The sequence below is a fragment of the Colletotrichum spaethianum genome (assembly GCF_022836535.1).
Source record: "Colletotrichum spaethianum MAFF 239500 DNA, contig13, whole genome shotgun sequence".
In the NCBI taxonomy this organism is placed as follows: Eukaryota; Fungi; Ascomycota; class Sordariomycetes; order Glomerellales; family Glomerellaceae; genus Colletotrichum; species Colletotrichum spaethianum.
Genome location: NW_026054783.1, coordinates 1,163,152 through 1,183,810, shown reverse-complemented (window position 1 = coordinate 1,183,810; position 20,659 = coordinate 1,163,152). Strand labels below are relative to the sequence as shown.

The following is a 20,659-nucleotide window of genomic DNA, read 5'->3' as shown; positions in this document are numbered from 1 at the left end:
AAAATAATTAAATTTTATAATAAATTATTTATAATAATTAATTATAGTAATAAGTAATAAAAAAGTAGTTTTTAAAGTATAATAATAACTATAGTAATATTAATATAAGTTTTAAATATAATAAGAATTTATATAAAAAAATAAAAAATAACTAATAATTTATATTATATAAAGTCTCTTTTTATTAAAGTATATAGTAAATATATAATAACATAAGGTTCTATAATCTAGAACTATAATCATAATATACCCTCCTGTTTTAGGCCTAGTGTAACACAATTTGAGTTCAGAGGGTACTTGTGGCTAGTGTTATTACATATTTGAAATTCTTATTGCATATTTCAGTTCTTACTGCAGTCATCGATCACGCCCTAAATGCAGCGCCACTCTACCAGCCTGAGAATCTGAATAAAAACTCCCTAGTCTTTTGTTGCCTTATCTCATCCCCCACAATGTTCCTACCCCGGCTGAGTGTGTTATTTCTAGAGATGGCGACCGTTAAGATCCCGTCATCCAACGTGGTTTTGCGCGATCGATTTCAAGCGGGGTTCTGTAAATTCGCTGTGGGACTTACAAGGATACCGATAGCCAGAGAGGTCATACATCGGTGCGAAATCGGCTCTTGGCTGTTTTTGAATGCAACTTTTTATAAAAGGGGAGGAAGCTGAAGCACTAGATCGCTGCGTTGGAAGTCTTCGTCAAGGTTGTTTTGGTTACCGGTTTGCATATCTCTCAGTCAATCAAGCTTAGAGTTGTGTCACTATCATGTTGCTATGGTGCACCTCCGGGGGCTCTTGGCTGAAGGCCAGCCTCCTTGGCGCCATATTGCTCTCATCGTTCGCTTACGGAGTCACCGTCTCTTCTAACAACTCTCTAACCATCCACCTGCCATTATATGGCTCATTTGCCGGAACAACTCTCAACACGACCACATCTGGTTACCCTCTTTTGGCACCCGTTGACGTATGGTATGGCATCGACTACGCAGAGCAGCCTGTCGGCAATCTCCGCTTTAGTCCAGTGGAGTGGCCTCCTGTGCTGAATGGAACACGGGAAGCCAAGTCCTACGGCAAAGTCTGTACCCAAGAGCCAGGGAACTCAAACTTGGTTACTTATATCAAGACTGAGCTGGAATATGGCGAAGATTGTTTGAATCTTAACGTTTACAGGCCCTCTGGTGTAAGCCTGGACAGGAAGCTTCCTGTTCTGATCTGGATTCATGGAGTGAGCTTATTCGCTTCCTTCTTGAACGACTACCTGCCAACTTGTGTCACTAACAAGCTTGTTAGGGTCTTTATCGCAATGGTGCTGGCATAATCTTTGATGGCGCTTCATTTGTCGCGGCTTCGCCGGAGGCACTCATCGTCGTGACCTTTAACTATAGAGTGAGTCCATTGTTGACCGCTTACTACTTTACTCGTGCTAATAGCTTGTTCTTAGCTGGCCGCTCTTGGTTTCCTGGCTTCCCCCGCTTTCTCGGAACTTGGTAATGTCAACCTCGGTCTTCAGGACCAGCATCAACTTCTCCGTTTCGTTCACCGATATATCTCATCATTCGGCGGGGACCCAGAGCGTGTTACATTGGGAGGCAAGTCAGCCGGTGCGCACTCAGTTGGCTTTCACTACCAAAACCCCTTCATCCCTGGGGAGGAACTATTTCAACAGGCTATTTTCCAGTCAGGTGGACCGACTGGCCGCGCCTTCCCCAACGCATCAGATCCGCTCACTGTGAAGCAGTTTGAGCAGTTTGTTGAACGAGTCGGTTGTCAGATCAACGAGACTGCTGAGGCACAGCTCGTGTGTCTGAGGGCAGTTGACGTTGAACTCATTGAGAAGACAGCGACTGGCCTTTTGGCTGAATACCGATTCAACGGCACTCATCCTTTCCAAGCTGTTTCTAGTAAGTGCCCAGTTTGCCATTGTGTTTACAGATCCTTCTAAGACTGACACGCCATTTTCTCTAGACGCTGCTATCATTCCGCGCCTTTCCTCCAAAACCTGGGAATTGGGCTTGTGGAACCGCCTACCTGCTCTGATATCTTTCAACACCGACGAGGGTAGCATGTATGCGCCAACAAACTTGACCACGGATGAGGAAGCCTGGGGTTGGCTTTCCAACTTGTATCCGAACCTCAACGAGAGCGATAGGCAGATCTTTGACCGCCTGTACCCCGACCCGCAAACGAATCCCGAATCTCCATATGTGGATTCCAGGGGACAATCTGCTCAGTTCACAAGGCTATCTGACGCCTATGGTGATACCACATATATCAGCGTTGCGCAAGATGTCGCATCTCGCCTTTCAGCGGAGGGTCTTCCGGTGTGGAAGATGCACTGGAACACTAACAACAGCATCTCTCCTTACCTCGGTATCTCACATGGTGCCGATGTCTCTTACGCTTGGTCTGAGCCGGGTACACAATATCCTGAAGCTGGAACAGTGCTTGCCAGATACTACGCAAGCTTTGTTGTCAGCGGCAACCCGAATCCATTGAAGGCAACCAATGCCGTTGACTGGATCAATTATGAGGCGCCAGGCTCCGATGGTCTAGGCTGGCAAGTAAGGGTAAACCCGAAGGAAACACACATCGAGAGAGATGACATCAGGAGAGAGGCCATCGAGTACTGGAGAGCAAACCCAGACAAGCTGGATCATTAAGGCGCTTCAAGAGTACGGTAGGCCTTTTTTTGTGTGCATAGAGTAGGGTTAAGATGAGCATGGATTCGAATTTCAATGAGGAAATAACCCCATAGCGTTCATTATCTTCTTCTCAAGCTTTGCGGTCCCCTTGTATTGCATAAGGCATCCCACGATGTTTTACATTGAGAACCTCAATACTGTCTAAATCTTTCTTGCTCCGTATTGATCGAATGATCGTTCACTGTAGAGGTGGAAGATTTGCGTTACCCCTTCACGATTGGAAAAGCCTCTCGCTTAGAGTTGAGGCCAAAATGTTGTTGGACACTTCTGAATCCCTATAATTAATGCAGGTAGCGTTATTCGAACTTTTTCGCAAGCAGATCATCAAAAATCTAAAATAATCATAAAATATCATATTGGTGCATCTCTGAAGCCTCTATGACGAGACACGAATGTTTCTAATCATTGAGCATTGAGGCTGAAGACTTGGAAAGGAGTTACCGGATCCCTAAGCCACTTGACCCTTGGAAAATGGGACTGATATGGCCTCGTATAGTCTTAGCATCTCAACCGAAAAAGTGACTAGTAACAGTGTGTATTGTTCTGAAATGGGAGTCTCTCCTAACTTGTTTGAGATCGAGTCTTGCTCGCCCTATGCTGAATAAGTCAAGCGATTAATAATGATCAGCCCTGGTATAGCTGCATCACTCACCCTTAACTTATTCTGATTCCGTACAGGTACAGGTTTTATCCCCCTCCCCTCCACCTCAGTGGGAATACATTAAGTGCTTTGTAATGGAAATTCTGTTCAATATCCAGAGGGCTTATCATGGTAGAGGTATCCAAAAGGTCGAACTTCTGTCAGTCTGTTTCATCTCACAGAACCATTCCTTTCCTCGAGCACGAGTGCTGGATCCATCAAGAAGTACAAAAGAAACATTGTTCTGGACTCCATTGTCTCCTCCTGCTTCCGCTCTCCGCAACCAGACGGCAGACACACGATCTGGAGTGTCTTGACACTGCATCCGCAACCTGTTACCTTTTCATATTCAATGTCGACCCGTTCACTTCGAGAAAATATCAGCAGCTACTTCAAATTCTTCCGAATTCTTTTTTTTCTCTATGTTTCCTTATTTTAGTTTATCACGCGCAAATGCCAGTAATAACACCCAGAAGTCTAAAGATGATGCAAATACTCGATTAGAAACAAAAGGAACGTCTGTGGCATAACATTTAATGTGGGCGAAGCCAAAAACCAGCCATGATAAGCCTCTTAAATTTCAGACTTTGGTAATCTCAGTGTGACATCAATGCGTTCATTGATGGTGATCGTCCCAAGCTTATCCAGGATAAGCCCATCAAATCATACCAATGCGGTCAAAAATATGGAATTGGCATATTAGATGCCCACACCCTTTCCAGCCATAAAGACCTATACAAGCAACAGCAGGCTCAGCTACCCTAATATCTCATTTTTGGTTCGAGAAGCACCACTTGTCGAGGATGGAGTTGGGGACACAGTCGTCACTGTAGAAAGATCGGTGATCGGCGAAGAGTTTGTCTCAAGAGTCGCGGCTTCGACCCTAAAATTAGCAACTGTCACCTGTCACCTGCGGAACCGTAGACATGTCTTCCGTGGAAATGACGTCGACACACCATCTCTTGGTCAGTCCCGACGCAATCATCCGGTGTCTGTCTCCCTGGTTGAAGGGTCTAGGAGCGCCTATGCTAAAGAGTGTAGCACCATGCTGTGCAGCCTGGACAACCTGGATTGATGCCATATCTCCCTCCCTCAACGTCGCACCCTTCGGGATGGGAACTTTTGGAAGACAGAACGTGCCCTCATACTCCTCGTTTGTCGGACCTGTTAGAAGGAACCTGGGTACCATAACCGTTGTGTAGTTCTTTGGCTCCTCGCCAAGCCCGATGTTGATATACATCAGGGCCGTCTTGTGGCCCGCGTTCAGCCTGGCTGCACGGCGATGGCGCCGCCATCGATTGGCCAGTAAGTTCGGTTTTGTGTTACGCCAAGTCCTCCACCTTCATTTCCATGTCAGCGCAGTGAGATTTTGGGTGAGATAACTTTCCGCATCTGGCTCCTCGTAACTCAAGATTTGTGTATGACGTACACGGGCAAGTCCATTGCATCCCAAAGGGGTATGTCTCATTTGTGATGAATGTGTTGCCTCTCCATCCCGGATAGCTGATGATTGTGTGGCCCTGCGCCAAGGCCGCAAAGAGCCAACAAAGGGCAATCTTAATACTGAAACTGCTCTTTATATTGTTTACGGTCTAGCGCACATTTGGGGGTTGAAAACGTTACGAGCTGCACTTGTTGGGTTCTCGGCCACTTTTAAACAGCAACGCTAGAGTTGCACGCCGGACATTGCGGGGACTTCGACGTCGCCGGTGCGAATTTGCATGTCAGCAGAACGGAAGCTGAGCTGTTGTGTCGCCAAATCACGGTAGTCCGGTCGAATGATGTATCTACGTCCTAATACATGTCAGCCCTACCGAAGGCCGATCATCGAATGGCTGGACGGTCAGAAAAGTGGTTTACGCGCCTTGGATGGTCACTGGCTGATGGCGCGGCTCTCCTGAAAGTTTGAAAGATGCAGATTTGCCGAAAGCCCGCAGAAACAGCCCGAGATGCAGGTGCAATCTCTAAATTAAGTAAAGGGCTTTTTTGCTCCATTGCTTTGATAATAGTTATGTCAAACACCACTGACGATTATCATCGTCTTTGGCCTCACGTGTCTTGCATCTGGATAACAGACATCCACTGTGGGATATACCCCAACTGCTTAGACTTGCAGTTGCCCGGTGCACGCGTTTGGCAGTGGAACCTCATAAAAGGAGTGCACTATAATTCACTTACCAGCTCAGCTTGGAATACTTAATTCAGTTGAAAAGCGTCAAGAATTGGAACGCAGTGTGGTTTGTTTGACCAAACATCAGGATCGACATCAGCGCTCCCCTTTTGAGCGAATCCTTGACATGCAAGTTCTCACAAGAGTCATGTCGAACGACGGACGATCCTGGTTGGCCAAGCCGGCACGCACAAGTAGGCCGAGCAAGAGTTACCATCCAGATGTCACCGTAAGCGCTAGCAACGCGTCCATACCACTTAGCGAGGCAGTGCCCTTTTCTATCGCTAACAAAACCATCAAGATGGCTTTTAGCGAGCAATGAAGTACTCCAAAAGATGACGCTAGTTGCGTCGTCCAACTGTAGAGAAAAATATAAGCTGCAAAAAGAAACAACTGCGGCATTGTGGCAAAACCTACCTGTTGATAGCCGTTCGCGCGCCTACATCGGATGCGGCACCACGTGCGGCCAGACCCTGGTTCTCCGATAACTCCTCCTTGCCCAGGCTGCATTGACCTCAGCCCAGACACTTTCCACTGCCCAAGACATCCTTCTGTGGGTTGTGGATGTTGCTTCAGCCACACAACGAAGCCGTCCCCAACGTTGCCATGCTGATAGTGTTCCTGTCTGAATCAGTTGATGAAAGATAATGCTGACCGGGGGTTGCGTGTCAGAGCGAAGCTCCAATGTCCCCAGAGATATCCAATCCTTCCCAATAGTTATGGAACCGTACTCCATCCTGTCGTTCCCCCGGCTAATCAGATCGCCTTGACACATCTCGATTCTCCATCAATGAATGCTCCGAGCGGTCCATGCAATCTTGGGCGTCAGAGGGTTCACAACGTTTCCCTTGGCTGACAGAGACAGTGCCTGAGTGCCTACTTGGACCACTTAACATGGAACCTCCATGAACTCTCCGCCATCCCAATGTGAAGCTTCGCGAGGCCAGGGGTACAGGGGTAAGGGAGTAGGTGCTTCGGAGCTGATCCCTGTCCAGCTTAGGGCCTGAGGAAAAATGCAATGCCTCCTATGAGTAATCCCAGCTCCAAAGGCGCCCGGACCGCTCCCATCCGGGGGAGCTTCTCGCACTTCCGCACAACGACAGGGGAGGGGGTTCGACCCTAGATCAGGTAAAGTTTTAATATCGCGTCCTGCAGCACGCGGCCCCTGCTTCTGCTTGACAGGACCTTCCAGCCAGCTTGGATAGTTGTATTAACTTGTAAGCAGCAGTTCAATCGTCAGCTCCTGACAATTACATGCCGCGCTTCCGTGTGCCGAGAGGCCACGAACTCCCTCCCTTCCCCTTATTCGCCCCCCTTCTGAATGCGTCTCACCCAGTTGGGCAATGCAACCAGTAGCCTAGTGACAATGAGGGAATCCTACGATCCAATGTGCCACGGTAATAGGAGTCGATCATTACATCACCGCGCTGCAGGCAGCAGGCGCAGGCGCTGCACCCAAGAGATCCAGCTCCAACCGAATCAAGGGGCTGACATGGCCAGGCTTGCCAGGTGAGCTTAGACTGTCGTATCGGCGGGTCAGCTTTGAGGACGCTGAGAAGCACTGTCGGATAGGTCCACGGTGTATTACTGTGTGTGGGTGATTGTGTTGGAGGACAAGCGCTGGGAAGAATGTATGGAGCAGGGGGGTGTCAACAAATGGAAGGTCGCGAATGCTTAAAGGGCATGCTTCACCCAAGGAATTGATCTTTCTGTTTCGTTTCTTCAGCACCATCTTTAACCTTCGTCGCAGCTCTCTGAAGACTTTTGCTAGTCTTCCAGCTCTCTCGTCCAGGTACAACTCTTCCCAGCCGAGGCTACTACAACACCACCATGAAAGCCAAGATGCAGTCCAAGCTCCTCGTCGCCGCCGCCGTCACTGGCGCCCTGGCCATCCAAGATATCTCCGGCTCCTTCCTCCAGAACTTCCGCCGCGGCTTCGAGGCTCTCGATGCCCGCGATGAAGCGGCCTGCATCGGCGTCGCTGCCGTGGCCGCCACCATAACCTCCGACTTCCCCCAGCTCCCCTCGGAGCTCGCCACCGCTAGCAACGTCAACATCCCGCAGGTCACCGACCCGTGCAACTTCCCCTCCGTCACGGGCTCCGTGGGACAGGTCATTACCTCCTACTCCTCCGCTCTGCAGTCCTGGCAGGACGCCCACATCACCGAAATCCGCTCGCTCTGGGCCGCCTGCAGCGACGTGCCTGCGTTCTCTGCCGTGCTCGCCGAGTACGGTACCGCCATTTGCTCGACTGCGCTGGCGCCCCTTACTAGTCAGGACGCCGCCAGCGGCACCGCCGCCGCCACTGCAACGGCCACCGGTACTTCTACCGGTGAGGCTACTGGCGCTACTGCTTCTGGCGAGGCGGCTTCTACGACCGCATCCCCCGCTGCCGCTGCGCCCCGTGAGACTGGCTTGCTCGTTGCCGCCGCCGCCGCCGCCGCCGGCTTCGTCGGCGCTGTCATGCTGTAGACGTCACGTTGTTATGATGACGCAAGAAACTCGAGGCTGCGAGCCCATCAAGGATCAATTTTGGGTTAGAAAAAGGATTTGGGCGGTCGTTTGTAATGGGCCTCGCTATGTCTTGAGGGCTCAGCATTACTTGTATACTTAGCTTTAAGGAGTGCATATACCCATTTGATAATCCATGACTTGTTTTCTCATGAGACATCGCAACCAAAGTATCGTCGCCCTACGCTGTAGAAGCAGTGGCTATTCCATGTCATGAGTTCAGGGGTGTTGCAGATAGTACTGACGGCCTTAAATGGGGAGAATGTGGGCGGACCCAGCCCGCAACCTTATACATGGTTCAGGCTGCCTAAGCAGGCAAACGTGGAACGTTCTGTAAATGTGACATGGGATATCATACTCATAGCCTTCATGAAAAAGCACGTGCCACACACAGTAAGCATGATCTAAGGGCAACCGGATGGTTTGGAAAGGGTTCCATATATGCTCTTCGCAACAATTAACATTATACTGATAGTCTCAAAGACCCTTCACCATTTCCGCATATATGGAAGCCGTCTCAATGGTTGAATGATACTGACGGGTGAGTGTTTTTGTTGTGCTCGGATGTTTTACAGACTGACAGACAACAATAAGTTGTCCCACAGCACCGGGAATCCAAAATTTGAATTTGCTAGACAGTTTCAATCAGAGAATGTTGAGCATCGGTCCCTGCGTTCGTGCATTGGTATCTTCATACGCGATAGCTAAACAAGCTCCCTAATATATTCTATGACGCCCTACTCCAAGAAACGGAGCTACCCGTCACCCCTTTTGACGCAACGCCAAAGCCAAGCTCCCAGCGAAAATCTCAAGTCCGAAAACCAAACCAACTCGCCCCCAGGCCACAGTTGCACCCTCGTCTACGCCCGACCGACCCATCCAGCATTGATAAAAAAGTCGAATATGCGACCCCCCTTCTGCGAGTCAAGCCTGCAGATTTCCTTTGCCTGCTTCTTCTTGAGAGTGCCGTTGCTCTTGAGCGCCTCCTTGAGGATCTGCTCCTTGATCATCAGGTACGGCTTCGGCTGCAGCCGTACTACTTCGCAGAGCTTAGCCTCCTCCGGCGTGAGGAGATGCAAGTCTGGTGCACCGTCCTGTGTGAGCTGAAGTGGCGTGACACCGGGCAGGGCCGCGGCCATGTACCTCTGTCGTGTGACAGGGCCCGACGGGCCCGAAGAACCCGCACCGTTGGCGACAACGACCGTGCCGTTGGTATCAGCTCCGTTGGCAATACCATTAGCCTGAGTTTTGCTTTCGCCGTTGAGCCCCTTGGGTGGTATGGTACCATTTGTCCCGTCGGGGGCCGGCGCCGACCGGATAGGCAGCTCGGGCGCAACCAGCAAGGCGGCACCGCTCGGGGGATCTGGCACAGCAGCCGCCTTAGAACGCTGCGCCGAGGCCAACCGGTCCCTGTCCATAGATCCCATAGGTATTGCTTTCTGTGCTCGTTGGGCCTTTTCTGTTTCGTATTTCTCTCCGCTGCGTAAATCGCCAATACGTACGCTTCGCCATTCCTGGAGCTGTTGGATGGCCTGCCGTAGATTGAGCTCATCGATCAGGCCTTGGCACAGGCTCTCGAAGTCATCGTGGTTCATCATCCGCGCAAACGGTTTGGCCTTATTCAGGAGATCCCTCTCTTCCTTACTCCTCTTCTTTTCCACCTTGGTGTTCTCACGGTACTCCAACAAGTTGTGTTCGAAAATGACCTTTTTCCTGTCCACACGCTGCGTCAGACGACAGTTGTAGATGTCCATGACCGTCAGCTTCAGCTCCATTTCCGGCTCCAGTTCGCCTGTTCGGGGGTTGAGGCCATCGCCCGGGTCGAACTGCATAAGCTGCACTGCTTCTTCTGCCTCGTTCGCGTATTCTGTCTCAAACTCCAAGCGGCCAGGCATGTAACCCTGGATTTCATGGCATGATGGTACAGAGGCAGTCGGTTTTGTCTTGGGTTGTAATGTCGGCGCATTTTTGGCAGCTTCTTTCCGTTCCTCTATTCTGCGCTTCTTCTTGGCTTGGAAATCCTCTCTAGAGATTTCGTTCGCCAGGTCCATATCGTGGGGACTGCATCGTTTCGGCAGCGGAAATCGCGGGGAGTCAACGTAGACCTTGAGGTAGTGATCCCGGACTTCGTCTTTGTGGCGAAAGCCGCCAATGTGGTCGGCAATGTCGGCCCATGATCCCAAGCCATATATCTCCGCGCCTTCTAGCAATAGCAGTTCTTCATCGGCTCCCCAGTCACGGTCGAAGATGGGGAACGAGTTTTGTTCGATGACCCGATATGGATGTGTTTCGGGCTTATGGTTCGAGCTGGACTTCCCTTGAGAGAAGCATTGGACGCACAGATCGTATTCGTTGCAAGCAGAATGTGCACATCTGATGCGTACCTAGAGATACGATAAGGTGGACCGTTAGCGTGGTGCGCAACATGCGGTGCGCGACTACCCTCCGACCCGTGTTGCGCCGGAACTCAGCAGCACGGCGCAACCCAGCCGGTCGTGGCAAAACCAACAGAGGACTTACCGTGGATGTAATGTCTACAGAGCAAATATCGCAATGATACTTGACACCGCCCTCGCCGCCTCGGGTGACGGTTTTCTTTCTGATGACGCCCATTTCGTCCAGGGCTGCGGTGGAGACGTGGAGGCCAGCCCCTGGTCAGGCTGATCCGACGACGGCCGAGTTATTGTGATGCGGGAGAAGGCATACGGTGAGCTTATCGGCAAGCACCTGGCAATTCGGTGTAGGCTATGGGTGATAGCCGATGCGGACGCGAGATTCGTTGATGATATCGATGGGTTTCGGATGGTGAGGCGCGCGCGTTGCCATGGATTATTTTCCAAGGTTGGCCGTCGGAAACACCAAAACGCATCTAGGTTCCAACCGAATGCAATCCGGGGATCGAAGGTGGGACTTGGAGGCGAAGGTTGTCCCGAAGTCTCTCCGGCGCTCGGGCCATCATGACATGCCACAGAAGTGGCTTGCTCGAGACCTACCTGTGCCACAGCCAGCCCGTATGGTTACCTAATCTTAGATTGCACCCTTCGTCTTTCAGCCCGCTACTGTTTACCGGCTCCGCCATCCCCGCTGCTCTCAGTCGGACTGTGGACTAATGCCTGGCCTGTCTTTTCACATGGACCATTTGTCTGCAGCCGAACGGCCAAGATACCTATGCGACCATCGCACCCTAGCGGTTTGGGTGCAATTTGCAGACATTGCGAATTGTAGAAGCTGAAGCAGCCGCGGGGCGATTGGAGCATCTTGGAAATTTGTCCTCTCATCCATTTCTTGTCTAGGTCCTTCAACAAATCTACCCTTCTACCTCGATCTTTTGTCCCACAATGACGTTCTTCCGAGGTTTGAGCTTTCCGCCGGTTTCCCGCCGCTCATCTTACAGCGCATAAAGCCGCCCGCACGAGAATGGCGCGCTTTTCAATGGTGGGGTTCGCGGGGTTCTTCATCGGTCCCTCCCACCATCATCTTCTCCAACCTCTCCAACAACCCCAACAGGCATTGGCGTGAAATCCTCGAAGCAGGGATAAGACGTCACTTTAATGAGCTGTTTTGTGGTAGCTTCATCGGTCCGTCTGTCACTCGGCAGCTCGCGGCCGAGGGTTGGAGTCTCGTCCATTCTTAGTTAGCCTCGCAGAAGGACGAACAACGTGACTGTTTAAAATAATATCTCGCATTATTTGAGCATATCCGTCTTCCAGTTTTTGAGTTGTCACGTAGGGCTGTACTGGTCGCGGCACTTCAAATCCCCTCTTCTTGCCGCAAAGCTACCCCGCCGTCACCAACACACTTCATTTCAAACCGCCATCTCACGCAGCCACAATGCCTGAAAAGATCCTCGACGACATCTCCCACAGACGGTACAACCCGTTGAAGGGCACTTGGTTGCTAGTTTCCCCCCACCGGACCAAGCGCCCCTGGCAGTAAGAATGCGCCAACTAAACTTGTGATGCGACATGCGCTGAGACGGGCAGAGGCCAGCAGGAGGGACCGTCCACCACGACGCTTCCTGAATACGACCCTAAGGCAATTCATCCATGATCGCAAAGAGGCCTTGGTCATAGGCTGACTTCTACAAGTGTTACCTTTGCCCCCGAAATCCCAGAGCGGCTGGTGGCTCAAATCCCGACTACAAGAACACCTTTGTCTTCGTCAATGACTACAGCGCCGTGAAGGAGGAGCAGGCTGAGTACAAGCCAGAGACAGAAGATGACGGTATGCCGCTTCGCAAGACCTTGTAGAGCTGAGCATATCTAACAATGCACTAGACCTCGCATCGTTGCTGCTCCGCGCCGAAGCGGCCACAGGAAAATGCTACGTGCTCACCTTCTCCGAGAAGCATCACGTCACCCTTGCCGACATGACCACCCAAGAGATCGCCCCCGTCATCGACGTATGGACGCACATCTATGCCTCCCACCTCTCCCCCTCGAATCCCCTCTCTAAGGTCGCCGCTGCCCTTGAACTCCCCGCTGCAACCCCCGAAAGCACAGTGCCCCGCCAAAGCACACCCTGCGATACATGCAGATCTTCGAGAACAAGGGCGCTGCTATGGGATGTTCGAACCCGCATCCGCATTGCCAAATCTGGACGACGTCCACAATGCCAGAGGAGCCCGGTACTGAGCTGACGCAGATGGCTAAGTACCGCAACCAGCACGCTGGACGTCACCTGCTGGCCGACTACGTCAAGGTTGAGTTGCAGAAGAAGGAACGCACCGTTTTTGAGAACGAGCACTTCCTTGTTGTAGTCCCCTGGTGGGGCATATGGCCGTTCGAGGTCTTGGTGCTGCCTAAGAGGCACGTTCGTGCCCTTGTGGACTTGTCCGCTGAAGAGCGGTTGCAGTTTGCCGAAGCCATTCAGGAGGTCGCAAGGAGATATGACAATCTCTTTGAGACGCACTTTCCTTACAGTAAGTAGGTCCAAGACCTGTCAGAGTGCCCGGCAGCTAACGATACGACAGGCTCTGGTATTCATCAAGCACCTCTCGACGCCACCGAGGAGGAGGCCGAGAACAGCTACCTCCACATGCACTTCTACCCGCCTCTGCTTCGTTCTGCTACCGTCCGCAAGTTCCTGGTCGGCTACGAGCTAATGGCCGAGCCTCAGCGTGACATCACTCCCGAACAGGCCGCCGCTCGGCTCCGGGCAACCGGCGGTGAATTATACCGCAAGGCGATTTAGTAGGATAGAAAAGAGCAAAACAGCTATGCAACTGCAATATTGAAATGCAATCTTCCTCGTTCATTTTAATACGTTTTTGTTGTCTCATCCTAACACAATCTCCATGGCCGTGTCGATGGCATCAATATCCCCACGCCTGCACCTACGCCGACGCCGCAGCCTATGTACAGAAAGTCTTATGAACATGTTCTTGTGTCCATATTTTATTACACTGTGGTCCTCCATGGACATTTTACGGCCTGTCGACATAAAAATCACGGACCAATGGCATCCAAATCAAGGCAGTAGTAGCCAGAGTAAAGGGGAAGAACTGCGGCAGGCCGAAAGACATGCTCTTGAAGACGAACAGCTCGCTGGCAAAGTGACCCAGCGCAACAACGTATGTCCACATGGCCAGGTCGTACATATGCGCATGTTGAAGATGGTAAGCAGCATAGAGACGGACGATGCTAGTGAGGAATGTCCAGGTGCCAAAGCAGCGGGCCGCAAGGGGCGTCGCCTGATCAACGATATCGGTCGCGCCAGCGGGAGCGGGCACGAACTTGTTCACCGAGTCCTCTGGGTTGAACTTCTCGGACCGGACAGGAAGCTTTGTGTTGCGGACATATTTGCCGTCGTAAAGGCGGCGCGAGTAGTGCAGGGTCATGAGGTTTTGCGCCGAGTTGCCGATGGAGATCAGAGAGAGCTAGAAGCCGCCCAAGTCAGTGACAAGATCGCGAATGCCACGGCTTAGGTGCTTACGAGGAGCATATAGTAGGGCAAAATGCCCTTCGCTTCAGGGAGGAGATCGGCGATGGACACCATTGTGACTGGTCTTCTGAGGTTTCTGAAGCTCGAATCGTGTCAAAAGTCGTAAGCTACAGGAGGGAAGTTGTGGCGCAAACACGAGGCAGAATTGGATTACTGCCGCTATCCAAAGTCTTGGCCGTAAATAATTAATGCCCCAAGCTTCTGGTCGGCTGCTGCATTGTATCCGAATACGAATGCTAGCTTCTGTGGCTCGAGATTGACAGGTGTGGCTGACCAGGCCCGCTTCCCCACTGGTTGGTCAAAGCTCTCTCAGAGGGGGCAGAGAGTTCAACAATTGAGGCAGGTGCCGAGGCGTGGCTGGTGGGAATTGAACATGCATTTTCCAACCTTTGCGCATCCCAACATTTTGTCTGTGCTGTTCTTAGTTATCCCACAGACGAGACGCAAGTTTGAGGTCGCCAGCATCGTCCTCCACTCTTCGTCCTGTTTCTCTCAGCAAACATTATACATCGACCGAGAGCCGTGACGATAACACACGATGGCAGGCTTGACTGATAACCTGGCATACGTGCCTCAACCTGTCCAGCTTCTACTCGCTGGCATTGGCGCTCTCTTCCTCACCTCCAAGGCCCTAAGCTATGTCAAGTTCCTACTTGGAGTCTTTCTGCTCAGTGGAACTAGTGTAAGCATTCCCATCCACACCTCCCGACTGCTGGCAGATGTGGTGCTAAAATAAAACTTCGCAACAGCTTCGCAAGTATGGCAAGCCTGGCACCTGGGCCGTCGTGACCGGTGCATCCGACGGTCTTGGCAAGGAGTTTGCCTACCAGCTCGCCAGCAAGGGATTCAACCTTATCCTCGTCTCCCGAACACAATCGAAGCTTGAGACCCTCGCCCACGAGCTCGAGGCGAAGTTCTCGGGCAAGATCCAGGTCAAGGTGCTGGCCATGGACTTCTCCCGCGACGATGACGCCGACTATGACAGACTCGCACAACTCGTCAACGGCCTCGACGTGGGCATTCTCATCAACAATGTCGGCCAGAGCCACAGCATCCCAGTTCCCTTCCTCGAGACAGCCCGCAGCGAGCTCCAGAGCATCGTCGCCATCAACTGCCTCGGCACATTGAAGACTACGCAGGTCATCGCCCCCATCATGCAGCAGCGCAAGCGTGGTCTCATCCTCACCATGGGCTCCTTCGCAGGCTGGATGCCCACCCCATACCTAGCTACTTACTCCGGCAGCAAGGCCTTCCTCCAGCACTGGAGCAGCTCTCTGGCTGCCGAGCTCAAGCCCCAGGGCGTCGACGTCGAGCTCGTTCTCAGCTACCTCATCACCACCGCCATGAGCAAGGTTCGCCGCTCGAGCGCTATGATTCCCAAGCCCAAGGACTTTGTCCGCGCGACACTGAGCAAAATTGGCTCCGGCAGCTACCAGAACTTTGCCTACACCTATACACCGTGGTGGTCGCATGCACTGATGCTCTGGGTTGTTGAGAGCACTATTGGCGCCGCCCATAGCTTGTCCATCTGGTACAATCTCAAGATGCACGCCGACATCCGCAACCGTGCCCTCAGAAAGGCCGCTCGCGAGGCAAAGAAGCAGTAGACATGGCCCAGGAGTTACGGTAATGAAAACAATTGCAGTTTGATGATGCAGCACTGTGATAGCTCTTCTGGCGTGAAGCAGACTATGGATGAGGAATCCTTCAATGTAGCATACGATAGCTATAAAGGAATATCGTAAAGTAGCAATGGACCGGCGTCGATGACTTAGGTAGATGTGAGAATCAGCTCATCATAGACTACACAAGGATCATAATCGTGGAGCAAGTAAAAACTATGAAGTTAAGATACTAAAAGAACAATAAGACGATTTTTCAACGTCAATGGGTAACACAACATTTATTACCTTAGTTTGTCAAGCTACTGTAGCTCAAGCTCATTGATGTCGAGCTTATGAAAACGTCAGATTCAGCCTTGTATCCCAATTAGGCTTAGCGCGGCCCAGGCGCGAAAATTCCAAGTGCCCGGTGCCCCAGCCTCTTGAGCTCCTCCAGAAATTGTTTGCTACTGCACTTGTGCTGCCCTGGCCCCGAAACACCTTCACCTTTCCCACACCGAGCCACCGAAGCTCCTAATATCTTCCTTTTTTCCTTTGTCCAGCTCGAGCTGTGCAAAGCTCTGTTATTGCAAAAGCGATTGCCGATTTCTTTCCTTCGAAAACACGCCAATTGACAGGAAACAGCCTGCCACCACCCGTTGATGATTCGGTAGCGCGACCTTCATCCGCCATCACTGGCTGCCAGTTTGCGACGCGTTTGCCCGCCAGCCAGTCACTCGATCGCCCCTGCTGCTCGACCATCGAAAACATGTCATACCCTCAGATGACCCCGGTGCGGCCGGTTCCAGGCGCCTTCTTCAATACGCCCGCAGCTTCGCGCTTTGCCAGCGACAACGAGCCCACCAGACGACGTCTGTTTACGGAGGGCGAGACAACCCAAGGAAACTCAACGACGGCAAGCAGCGGCGCTTTGGTCGGTGCATCGAGCTTGGCCCCCGCGACAATCTCATCGACGAGCACAGGCGGTGGACTAGTGTCTGCTTCTTCGACACAACCCCCTCAACAGAACCTCCCGCCTGTCACGAGAGCAGCCCAAGCGGTCAATCAATTCCTCCAGTCCGACGAGAACTACCCCGAGCTAGACTCATACTGCAGACGTGAGTCTTTCCAACTGCCTATACCACTCCATCTATGCGGGATTACTGACAACCTTGTAGCAGGAGCGTCGTCCGAATATGACTTTAACACGCTCGACTCGCCCTGGGCGCCCTTTCACAAGACCCAGATGTATCCGATTCCGAATCAGGTCTTCAGCCACTACAATACTGGCCAGCTCCAGACTCTGATGGGCTTATTCGCCGAAATTAACCACGCTTGGGTGGTGATTGACAACTCGCTCTTCCTCTGGGACTATACCCACCCTGACCCCGAGCTCATCGGTTTCGAGGACCAACCGCATACGATTCACGCCGTTGCTCTTGTTGCTCCCAAGCCCGGAATCTTCGTCAACACCATCACGCACATTCTGGTTGTTGCAACATCGTCTGAGATGATCTTGCTTGGTCTATCTGCCGAGCCCACCCCGTCAGGAACGAAGACTGTCTCGTTGTACAGCACCAAGTTAAACCTCCCCCTCCGAGGTACTGATGTAAGAGTTATTGCTGGCACTGCCGACGGCCGTATCTTCTTTGGAGGTAGCAACGACACCGATATCCACGAACTTTACTACCAGCAAGAGGAGAAGTGGTTCTCAAACAGGTGCGGCAAGATCAACCACACCAACCCCGGATGGTCGTCGGTAGTCACCCTTCAGAGCGGTTTTTGGGCGCACAAGTCTCCGGAAGGCCTACAGAGCATCGTGATTGACGACTCACGGAAACTGGTCTACACCCTGTCGACACGATCTACGATTCGCACCTACCATATGGATGGGCCTAACAAGCTCACCAAGGTTATCGAAAAGGAAAGGAACGCCTGTCTCCGCGACATCACTCACATGATTACACAGTCTCCTTTGCTCAACGACCGGACGACCTTCGTTTCTATCAGTGCCATTCCCTCTCGGGAAGCATCGAAGCTCCATCTCATGGCACTTACCAATACCGGTTGTCGACTTTTCCTCAGTGCAACAAGCTCCGCCTCGTACATGATCGGTGGCGTTTCTTCTAACACACCTCCTCAGAGCATGCAAGTCCAGTTTATCAAGTTTCCCCCTTCAGACAAGCCCGGACGTTCCGGCACCAACAGCGCTGGTGATGTCGTTATTGATCTGGGCTCGAGAGCATTGGAGTTGAGCAGAATGGGAGCTAGGTTTGCGCCGGGCTACTTCTTGGACTTCGTTGTTAAGGAGAACGATCCCAACATTGACCTCCTCTTTGTGTCCGCACCCGAGACCGGCCGTATCAAGGCAAACTCGTCCTCGTCAGCGCTTAAGTACTACGAGCACGGCAACTGGATTGATATTGGAAGTAGAGCTGAAGATGTTGGTTTGGTGACTAAACCATTTGCTGCCGCTAAGCAACCCATCGGCTTCGGAAACGAGCTCGCGGTCCAATTCGACGAGCCCAGCACCGAGTTTGCCGTGCTCACCAACACCGGCGTTCACATCATCCGCCGCCGCCGACTGGTAGACACTTTTGCTGCTGCCATACGAGGAGCTGTCGGCGACGAAGGCTTGGAGATGGAGACTAGAAAGTTCATATCCCGCTACGGCCGCGTCGAGACCATCTCTTGCGCCCTTGCAGTTGCCTGCGGACATGGTGGGGATGCCAGACCTGGCGCGACGCGCGCAATCGACCAGGCAACAGAAGACCGCGCTCGGACCGTGTTTGTCGATTTTGGCGGACAACCAACCATCACTGAGGCCGACGGCACGCCTCTCAACGCAACCTCTGTTCGCCTATCTCCTAGACATGACGCGCTCTGTGTGTACCTTACCCGTCTCATTCGTACACTATGGAAGAACCATGTCGTTGCTGCTGCGGCAAATCCCGCTGGTGGCATCGCAATTCAGTCGATGGTCCCTGTTGCCAGACTGCACTCTATCCAGGAACAGTTGGAACGCCTCCGCAGGTTCCTTGACGCAAACAAGGGTTTTATTCAAGGTCTTTCTGGTCCGTCTGACCTTCAGAGAGTGGCCAGCAAGCAGGAGGAGGTTGCTCTACAGGCAGAGCATCAGGCGCTGCACGCGTTGCAGAAACTGATGGAGAGCATTTCGGAGGGTATTTCTTTCGTCTTGATGCTTTTCGATGAGCGTGTAAGTGACATCTTCACAAGACTCGACGCGACAGCTCAACAAGAGTTGAGGAACCTTACATACGAGGGTCTGTTCTCTCAAGCTCCCGGAAAGGACTTGGCTAAGCTTCTTGTCAAATCCATTGTCAATCGCAACATCGAGAGTGGCTCCAACGTCGAGACCGTGGCGGACGCTCTGCGCAGACGATGCGGCAGCTTCTGTAGCCCTGACGATGTTGTCATCTTCAAGGCACAAGAGCAGCTGAAGAGAGCTTCCGAGCAGCCGCTCAACAGTAACCCTTCTCGCACACTTTTACATGAAAGCTTGAGACTTTTTGAGCGTGTTGCTGGCGCTCTCTCCTTTTCCAACCTTCACAACGCCGTATCTCAGTACATTGAGCTCAAGTACTACGCCGGTGCTATTCAACTTTGCTTGACCGTTGCCCGCGAGAAGGACAGAGGGAATAGTGCCCTTTCATGGGTTCACGATGGCAAGCCTGGTAATGATCCTCGCGCGAACGCCTTCTCCGAACGCCGGAAATGCTATGAACTCATACACGAAGCTCTGCAGCACTTGGATGCCGCATCAAGCAGGGAGCCTGAAACCATCGACGGCCGCCTGACGCTAATTGGCACCAAGCGCCTCGAAGCCTATAGTGTGGTGAACGACTCGGATGATGAGGTCTTCCACTTTGATCTCTACGAGTGGTACATCGAGCAGGGATGGACCGACAGAATCCTCGCCATCGAATCACCACACGTCATCACATATCTCCAGAGCCTTGCCAGAACCAACGTCGAACACGCGGACCTTCTCTGCAGATTCTACACGCAACGTGAACGGTACTTCGAGGCCGCTCAGGTTCAGAACGACCTTGCGCAATCCGACTTCGATATCGGCATCAAGGACAGAATCACTCTCCTTAGCAAGGCGAAGGCCAATGCCAATGTTGCCACCGCTGGTGTCGGTAGACAACAACAGCAAGTCCTTGCTCACGAAGTCAGTGAACTTCTCGATATTGCCAACATCCAGGACGACTTGTTAGAGAGGCTTAAGGCCGACAGCCGCATCGCTCCCGAACGGAAGGCGGAGATTGAGGAGGCGCTTGATGGTCAGGTGATATCGTTATCAGACGTAAGTTGTCCCATTGCCTGGTTGCAAACTGATACTGACACCTGTAAGCTGTTCAACCAATACGCAGATCAAGCGAACTACTATGATCTGTGCCTCCTCATCTACCACAGTGCTGACTACCGTAACCCGACTACTATCGCTCAGACCTGGATCAGCCTTATCGAACAGATCCACGAGGAAGCGGTTGAGCGGATGGAGGAAGCTGGACCTGGCATTCCTGTCCTTCCCTCACCCTATGAATCTGTGTCTGTCAAGGTCCAGAACATTGCCCACCGGACGTCATTGGACAGTTTCATCTTTCCCGTACCCGTCCTCCTTCCCGAAATCTGTCGTTACGCCGTTGAATACCACCAGGATGCCGAGATTGGCGCCGACCCTACCTGGCCCGTGCAACTGTTCTTGAGCCTTGGCGTCTCTCACGACATGGTCACTCGCGTTCTTGAAAGTGTGTTTGACACCCAAGATTATGGCTTCAGCGGTAACAATCGCAACCGCATCATCGAGCTCATCGTGTTTGCTGTAGACGTCTGGCAGCGCGAAGTGAAGCGCCGGGGTGGTGCTTCCATGAAGGGAGACGGTGCCATCGGTGCCTGGGTCAAGGACTTGCTAAGCAGATGCGAGAACTCGCTTCCGCCTGCTGGTCACGGTTCGAACCCTGGTGGCATGGACTTGGCGGAGGTACGGAGACGTCTACGGACGGTTCGAAGAGACGTGGATGGCCTCGTTGAGAGGGGCCCTTCTGGAAGCTTGCGCTTCATGTAAT

General features: G+C 52.2%; 8 protein-coding genes across 8 annotated transcripts; 5 read left to right on the top strand and 3 right to left on the bottom strand.

Annotated features, from left to right (window-relative positions):
* Positions 1-765: 765 nt before the first annotated feature.
* Positions 766-2,659, top strand: ColSpa_06011 (lipase 2; the record flags this gene model as incomplete). Its single annotated transcript, XM_049272223.1, has 4 exons — positions 766-1,224; positions 1,290-1,385; positions 1,441-1,900; positions 1,965-2,659. The coding sequence occupies 4 exons, from the start codon at positions 766-768 to the stop codon at positions 2,657-2,659; spliced, it is 1,710 nt and encodes a 569-aa protein (XP_049128180.1).
* A 1,571-nt stretch (positions 2,660-4,230) lies between these two features.
* Positions 4,231-4,581, bottom strand: ColSpa_06010 (uncharacterized protein; the record flags this gene model as incomplete). The annotated part of the gene is made up of 1 exon (XM_049272222.1): positions 4,231-4,581. One exon carries the CDS (start codon positions 4,579-4,581, stop codon positions 4,231-4,233), a length of 351 nt encoding a protein of 116 aa, XP_049128179.1.
* Positions 4,582-7,341: 2,760 nt separating this feature from the next.
* Positions 7,342-7,983, top strand: ColSpa_06009 (uncharacterized protein; the record flags this gene model as incomplete). The annotated part of the gene is made up of 1 exon (XM_049272221.1): positions 7,342-7,983. The coding sequence occupies one exon, from the start codon at positions 7,342-7,344 to the stop codon at positions 7,981-7,983; it is 642 nt and encodes a 213-aa protein (XP_049128178.1).
* Positions 7,984-8,882: 899 nt separating this feature from the next.
* ColSpa_06008 (transcriptional coactivator HFI1/ADA1) lies at positions 8,883-10,635 on the bottom strand (the record flags this gene model as incomplete). Its single annotated transcript, XM_049272220.1, has 2 exons — positions 8,883-10,406; positions 10,543-10,635. 2 exons carry the CDS (start codon positions 10,633-10,635, stop codon positions 8,883-8,885), a joined length of 1,617 nt encoding a protein of 538 aa, XP_049128177.1.
* Positions 10,636-11,853: 1,218 nt separating this feature from the next.
* On the top strand, positions 11,854-13,215 carry ColSpa_06007 (galactose-1-phosphate uridylyltransferase; the record flags this gene model as incomplete). Its single annotated transcript, XM_049272219.1, has 5 exons — positions 11,854-11,954; positions 12,137-12,246; positions 12,300-12,424; positions 12,520-12,943; positions 12,995-13,215. The coding sequence occupies 5 exons, from the start codon at positions 11,854-11,856 to the stop codon at positions 13,213-13,215; spliced, it is 981 nt and encodes a 326-aa protein (XP_049128176.1).
* Positions 13,216-13,447: 232 nt separating this feature from the next.
* Positions 13,448-14,019, bottom strand: ColSpa_06006 (ergosterol biosynthetic protein 28; the record flags this gene model as incomplete). Its single annotated transcript, XM_049272218.1, has 2 exons — positions 13,448-13,900; positions 13,957-14,019. 2 exons carry the CDS (start codon positions 14,017-14,019, stop codon positions 13,448-13,450), a joined length of 516 nt encoding a protein of 171 aa, XP_049128175.1.
* A 484-nt stretch (positions 14,020-14,503) lies between these two features.
* Positions 14,504-15,572, top strand: ColSpa_06005 (vesicle transport v-SNARE protein vti1; the record flags this gene model as incomplete). Its single annotated transcript, XM_049272217.1, has 2 exons — positions 14,504-14,647; positions 14,715-15,572. The coding sequence occupies 2 exons, from the start codon at positions 14,504-14,506 to the stop codon at positions 15,570-15,572; spliced, it is 1,002 nt and encodes a 333-aa protein (XP_049128174.1).
* Positions 15,573-16,335: 763 nt separating this feature from the next.
* ColSpa_06004 (nucleoporin NUP170) lies at positions 16,336-20,658 on the top strand (the record flags this gene model as incomplete). The annotated part of the gene is made up of 3 exons (XM_049272216.1): positions 16,336-16,684; positions 16,748-19,896; positions 19,945-20,658. 3 exons carry the CDS (start codon positions 16,336-16,338, stop codon positions 20,656-20,658), a joined length of 4,212 nt encoding a protein of 1,403 aa, XP_049128173.1.
* Between the last annotated feature and the right edge of the window lies 1 nt (position 20,659).